Below are 7,595 nucleotides of genomic sequence, written 5' to 3' on the forward strand. Positions count from 1 at the left end.
GCTCAATATAACAATCATAGAAGAAAACAAAAAAAAAATTGAGACGTGCTCAAAAGTATATCAGACATGTTTTACATCGATCGACAATCATAGAAACGAAAAATAGTAATGATTTCCATAATACCAATCGTGAAACCAATGTTGTTTATTGGGATTTGGTAGCACACAACAAATAATATATATATATATATATATATATATATATATAATTATATAAACGAAGATATAAAAATCCTACGTGTCGCGATGTGGTCGCCCCCTTTTTTTGGAGTCACCGGATTTGCTTGATTTTTAAATAGAGGTTTCTCATGCATTTGACCCAAATTAATGGGTATGGGTCTTACAAAACCCAGATATTCCTTAAACGGGTTATAACATCTCATTAAATTAAAAATTATTCTCACCAAATTATTGATGTAAAAATCCTATAAAATAGGATATAATAAAAATTAATATATGATTTATTTTAAAAATATATATATTATTTAAATTAAAAAACCGATTTGATAGTTAAAAAAATAAACGGGTCTTGGGTCTCATCAAACCATACGTATATTATTAACTTTCATAAATATTATTTATAATTAAAAAACTAATTTTATAGTAAAAAATATAAACGGGTCTTGGGTCTCATAAAAACCATATAGCTTTTAAACCGGGTTATAACATCTCATTATTTGTGAAACAATTTACTATCAAACCATAAGTATATTATTAACTTTCATACAATAAAAAAATATAAATTCAAAAAATAAATAAATATTAGAACAAACAATATAAAAACAACCCCCGTAATACGAGGGTTAAAAACTAGTGTATATATATATATAGAGAGAGAGAGAAAAGAGTTCAAATAAAAAACAAGTGTTTTGTGATAAGTGTGAGAAGAGTTTTAAAATAAAAGAAAACCACCTAAATATTACATTATACAATGTAAATATGAAACAATACAATTATTTAGAAACTACCAATCTCAACCACTAGATCATAGATCCAATGGCCTAGATCTATTCTTATTCTTTATATACTAACATTATTTAAGAGTAGTTTTATCATATTGTATATAAAAAATTTTGATTACATATATAAATCACAAGTTTACATATGTGTAAAATTAATGTATTAACAAATTTACATAGGTGTAAAATAAAACATAGATATGTATAAAAACTAATTTTCAAAACTGTAATTATAAATATAGATATACAAAATGATGAAACTACACTCAAATAACATTAACATACAAAATTTTTTATAAAAAACGCTAGTTTTCAATGGTTCCTTCAAGTTCTTAAATAATTTAAGGGTTCTGTAATGATACTCATCCTATATATATATATATATATATATATATATATCGAATACATCTCCGTTTTTAACAAGTTAGCTGAAAACAATGAAAAAAAATTATCAACATCAGTTCCAATAATACAATAACGGTACTGATGTTATCCGATCAGAATCAATTTGGTTGGTCATGATATCTACGATACCAAAAAACACTATATTTTTATAATAACGCCATCAAATTTACGGTAATGTAATGAACAAAACTAATACCGACCGAACTCGTGGTTGAACGTTAACGAACTTATTTTGTTTGTTTTAGTTTCGATATCGTTTCCAGTTTCTTTTTTTTAAAATGAGTTATCTTTTTTTTTTTTTTTTTTTTTTTTTGTATCTGGCCGTTGACAAATGCATCTTTTGGCTTTACTTGCGTTGGCTTCATGAACCTAACTGATACAAACTGAATTCGCGATCGCAACGAGAAGGTTTTACCAACCGAACCCAATTTTTTTAGTGTAGTTATGTTACCGTTTCCAATTTATTTTTTTAAATATGTTAAATTTTTTTTGTATCAGGGCGTCTATGAATGTATGTTTTTGGCTTTAGTTACAGCACCGTCATGAACCTAACCGGTACTGGCCGAATGTGAGACGACTCGCACCCACAACGAGCGGGTTTACCAACCAAATACGAATCTATTTTCTGGGTTTAGTACCGGTGCCGTTTCCTTTTTTTTTTTGTTAAATATGTTAACTTTTGGTATCTGGACGTTAAAGAATGTATTTTTTACTTATGGTACCCTCGCAAACTTAAACCAACAATGACCGTATTCATGTATTCATGCTGGCTTGCATTTACCAACCAAAAATGTCGTTTTAAATATGTTTTTTATTTTGTCATAAGTTATAAGTTATACAAGTACCAATACTGTTATCGGCGTTTACTAATTTACTTTTTTGGGTTCAATGTCGTTGCCGTAACGAACCTAACCTAGCCAATAGCGACCGCATTCGCTTTGGTGTGTCGCCGTAATATGACGGGTTTTGATATATACATTAGAAGGGTAAGGCCCATTTAAGATGTTATTTATGGGTTGCAGTTAATTATTTGGAGAAGCTCAAAGCCCAAATACCTACTTCAAAAAATTGTGACTTTTGACCTTTGAGACTCTGGGTCTTTGAGAGTTGATTACCGCAGACTCGCAGAGTAGAGGTGTATAAAACCGGTTTTAAATCCAAATCGAACCGGTTTATAAACCGAACCGGCTTGGTCAACGGCTGGTAAAAACCGGTTCGGTTTATAACCCGGTTTAGAAGCAAGATAGGTCGGCCTGGTCACGTAGGTTCGGTTTATAAACCGGTTTAACCGATTTTAAACCGGTTTTTCTCAAACCGATTCGGTTTTAAAATCGGTTTGGTAGATATTAAAGGGAACCGGTCCTGAAACTGGCGGGTTGGGTCGGTTTGGGAACCGGTTTGGGTGAAACCGGTTTTAAACCCAAACCGATCGGTTCGGTTTGCCTAAGTCCGGTCCCAAACGGTTTTTTTGTACACCTTTACTGCAGAGTGTAGCCTCAGTAGGGGTGACAATTCGCTCATCCTATTAAGGGGGTGTTTGGGATTGCTTCTTAAGCATGCTTTTTGCTTTTTGGAAAGACAAAATGTCCAAAATGCCCCTCCTAAAGCACCTAAAAGCACCAAATACAAAATGTCCAAAATGCCCCTCCTAAAGCACCAATTTGGTGCTTTTAGATGCTTTAGGAGGGGCATTTTGGACATTTTGTCTTTCCAAAAAGCAAAAAGCATTCTTAAGAAGCAATCCCAAACACCCTCTAAGATGAACTAACAAATCACTGCTAACAGATACGGGTTATATTAGGGATGAGATTTTTTTCCCGAATACCCGAACCGTAGCCGTTCAGTACCTGTACTTGTATGTGTCTATTGGGTACGGGTATGGGTACCCAAATTTACTGATTTTAGGTATATGTACTTTCGGGTATAGGTAGAGGTACAAGTACGGGTATTACGGGTACTGGTACCCGTTTAGAATATGTAGGGGTTTTTATTAGGTTTCCAACACTCATGGTTTAACTTCAAGCGGGATTTTGAAAACCTAATATATATAAGTTGAATCAGTTCCTTTTTGATCTATATGTGTACATTCATATATTGTGTAGTCGTATATTTTTATTTCATGTATGTGTAATTTTGTTCATCATTAAATAACATGTATTAACGTTCTTTCTTGTTTTTCTATAGAAATTGAGAAACAATAAGAAAAGGGAAAGAGAAAATGAAAAGATGAATATCGAGGACTAAACGAATGTTAACTTTCTTTGCATAAGTTAATTTTGTTTTAAACATTTTGATAAAAAAAAACTGTGACACTTTGTATGATTTGGAATTCATTACTTGATTTTGAATATCGAGGACTAAACGAATGGTTTATTTCATTTTTAGTTTTAGTATTATGTTTTGGTTGTGGTATTATAGATAATTGTTTTTCGGTACTGTACAGTATCGATAACAAGTTTAGTGGATTTTTTTTTTAAAAGAACAAAGTGGTACTAAGCTAGTACCGTACCCGAAAGTACATGTACCCGTGCCGGTACCTGTAACCGCACCATAAAATTAGGTACGGGTGTGGGTACCCATATTTATTTATTTTAGGTTTTCAAATACATGTATGTGTATGGATATATGTACGTACCGATCTCTTCCCTAAGTTATACGGCTAAAATACCAAATGTAGCTCAGAAATTTTCTAAGGTTATATTTAATAGTTTAAAAGAAAAAGTAACATAATCCGAGAAGATACATAAATTTATTACATTATAAATTTCACGGTTAAAAGTGCAAAATATAACTTAGAAATATATCGTGTTATAATGTATATCGCAATAGTTGTATAACTTGGTTAAAATAACACCCCCAAAATATATACGGGTTATAACATATAGAGTGATTAACCCCATACACAGCCTCGTTAATAAAACAAAACAGACACCATTTTTTCATATATATGACCCGTTCAATTGCAAGTACTTACGTGATTAATTCGTTTACAACTTGATTTATCCACTAATGATCAATCTGTCAACCTTTGATACGTTTAGATAAATGAATTAAACTGGTCGTGTTTGGGTTACACAATTTAAGTATGTACAGGTTAGGATTGATCGACTCAACCCATCAACCCATAATTAATGATTGACACCCCTATTCGATGGATGTTCACAAGCGATATAATATAAATAAACTTTCAAGGAGAAATAAAGACATCTAGAAGACTAGAAGTCTAGAACAAGAGGTATACATGTATGATGTATCTCACCACAAAGCAATTTTCTGAATCAACGCCTGATACATTGGATGATGACTGCTCCCACCAATCAATCCAAAATTCCAAATGCTTTAACATCACCAGGTTGGTATTTGAACCACTGATTGAATTAACAAATCTAACCAAGTTTAACTCTAACATATGTGATTATGTGACCTTTAACATTCGATATATGATTTTCTAATGGGAATCATATACACAAAAAATGTGAGTCATCATATTCCTATCTGTAGGGTTATAAGCATAAAATACATTTTGTTATCGAAAAGAATCCGGATTAAAAAATCCGCTTTAGTGCAGAAAAATTGAGCCATCCATGTACTTGATCTATTTCTGGTCTGATCATAATTTCTAGACTTGTTACTCTTACAATATTTAGTATAATTTGCGTTTATGTAACGAATGTACTAGAATAAGGTGTCTGTTTTCATGAGATTTATGCCAATAAAAGATAGCCAATGATCAAAAGCTTGGATATAAAGTGAACGCCTTTTGATCAATAAGTTGAATTGGACCAAATGCTATCTTTCAAATCTCTAAACTGCATTATTGTTATTTCCTAACATATATTATGTAAATTGTTTTATTTTTTTTAAGTTTTTATTTTTTACATTAAAACATTAATTTACCGTTTAATAGTATGAGCAGGAACTAGAACTTAAAACACATTATTAATAGAATAGTTTCATAAGATTATCAAAACAAGGGTGTAAAGAAGTCTGATCATTCATGATTTACTCTATCGTTCGATAAAAACTCGAATCAATCTGAGTTTGGGCTTGGACCATAGTTCGAGCCTTAGAGTCAACTATAAGATCGAGCTCATTAATAAGCGAGCTCGAACCTGAGCTTCTTACGCCAAACTTTCTTCCGCGTTGGTTTGTGTATATATCGACTATAGAGTTAGATGGAAGCTTTTCATCTCAACTTTTATATTATAATTGAAATTTTGGTTAGGTATGTTGATGTGGTTCAAAAAAATTCCAATGCTCATTGCAACATTTAGTGTACGTGTCAACTTTAATAAATCTACTAAAAGCTTAGATGATATAAAGGGGTTATTGGTCCATACCATTCTTTTAGTGTAGATAAGAAAAATGTTTGCTTTATTTCTTTCATGCATACGTGACAGAATAAGCTATTAACTTGCAACATTTTTTCATTAATCTTGTACACAACATTTTCTTTAACATTTAATAAATAATTATTACTTTAAAAACTTTATATTAACTTAAGGATGCCCAAAATTCACTATAAATACACATAAACCTCTTTCATTTCTTCCACCACTGAAACAAAGGTTACAAAGTGATATGGAGGCAACAAATGGAAGTGTTGAGACTGCGGTGCAAGCGACTGAGAGAGACGTGAAAACCATGGGTGATGGGGAGGATACTGCGGAGCAGAAGGCCGCAATGAAGATATGGATAGCCGTGGATGAGAGTGATGGGAGTTTCTATGCTCTCGAATGGGCTCTTGACCACCTCTTTGGGCACTATGAGGTTGACAAGGAGTCCCCTTTTGCCATCACTGTGGTTCATGTCCAACCGCCCTTTCAACCGACTTACACTGCTCTCCCTGTTGGTCCCGGTAAGTGGTGATGTTTAAGGGTGTTCATAGTTCATCTTGAAACCGCTCAAATTAGTCATCGGTTTGATTTCATAGCCAATTTATGATTATTTCCTTTTTTGGTCAGTTAGCCTAAAAAATTTCAACCCGTCCCAACGGTTTGGTTTACCGTTACAAGATGAAAAATAAAATAAAAAGCCAAACTGGGATATAGAATTTTTTACTATTTATTAAAGCTTCAAAATTTTCAAACTGCAGCGAATGGTTTCCTAAGGTTTTGTACGGTTATCGAATGGGGAAAAAATCCAATATGTTAGTAGCTATTTGGTTGGGTTGGTTTAATTTATAACGGTTTGGTTTGGTTTGTAATGGTCACGTTATTAATGGTTTGACTCACTGTTTGATAGTGGAGCGATTCGCTAACTTGATAATCAACATTTGAAACTGACTATTAAAATTGCTTATTTGTGATGAATCCAGTTTTATTTGCAACATCTGGGATGAGGGACTCCGTGGTGAAAGCTGAGGAAGAAAGTGCTGCTAAAATCCTTGCGCGTGCTGCAGAATTATGCGACCAACATAAGGTTAATCATGTTTCTCGATCGTCTTTATTTCATACGAATCAACCCATTTTTTCTTCTATAACATCTCATGTTCTTGATTATCACTTGAACAATTAAACAGATAAAAGCCGAATACTTGGTTTTAAGGGGAAATCCAAAGGAAATACTTGTTGAAGCCGTAGAGCAAATGGATATTGGTCTCCTGGTTGTTGGCAGCAGAGGTCTAGGCCAGATTAAAAGGTATTTAGATATTTAATTACTCCATTTAAAACCTCATATATAAGGTATTAATATAAAAAAAATCATTACTACTGTAATGGATGTATCTATAGGGCTGTACTTGGAAGCATTAGCGACTACTGTGCGCATCATGCGAAGTGTCCTGTTCTCATTGTTCGTCCGCAGAAGGCGTAATTTCTGATCCAATGAAAGTATAATAAGTATGGTGTTGATTGTGTTATTTATATATATAAGTGTATGATTGTAACCCACTTATATTGTTGTGGTGGTAAATTAAGACTATGTTGTTGTAATGCTATGAACATGATGATGTATGGATCTTTGAATTATTACTTATTTACAGTTGGGTGATATCTTTTGTATCATCATGTTTGCTCATGGAGCACGTAGAAACTAATAAAAGATTGCACCCAATTTTGAACTAGGAACAAATCAGTTCTTAGCTACGTACAACTCCAAATGGGTCCTGGGCTTATTCAATAGCCCATTTAGATCACAAAACATCAATTATTATTTTTGCTTGCTTGCTTGCTTGCTTGCTTGCATGTTTTCTAAATTAGGCCCGTGCAAGTGTGCAAGTGTGCAACTGTA

The 7,595-nt window shown here is 32.9% G+C and overlaps 1 protein-coding gene across 1 annotated transcript; it reads left to right on the forward strand.

The window, feature by feature from the left end:
* Positions 1-5,921: 5,921 nt before the first annotated feature.
* LOC143609255 (uncharacterized) lies at positions 5,922-7,357 on the forward strand. Its single transcript, XM_077084059.1, has 4 exons — positions 5,922-6,222; positions 6,682-6,785; positions 6,886-7,004; positions 7,097-7,357. Exons 1-4 carry the CDS (start codon positions 5,946-5,948, stop codon positions 7,176-7,178), a joined length of 582 nt encoding a protein of 193 aa, XP_076940174.1. The 5' UTR covers positions 5,922-5,945; the 3' UTR covers positions 7,179-7,357.
* Positions 7,358-7,595: the final 238 nt, after the last annotated feature.

The sequence above is a fragment of the Bidens hawaiensis genome, unplaced genomic scaffold (assembly GCF_021521415.1).
Source record: "Bidens hawaiensis isolate Kalapana, Puna unplaced genomic scaffold, B.hawaiensis_p1.1 tig00419517_1, whole genome shotgun sequence".
NCBI classification, from domain to species: domain Eukaryota; kingdom Viridiplantae; phylum Streptophyta; class Magnoliopsida; order Asterales; family Asteraceae; genus Bidens; species Bidens hawaiensis.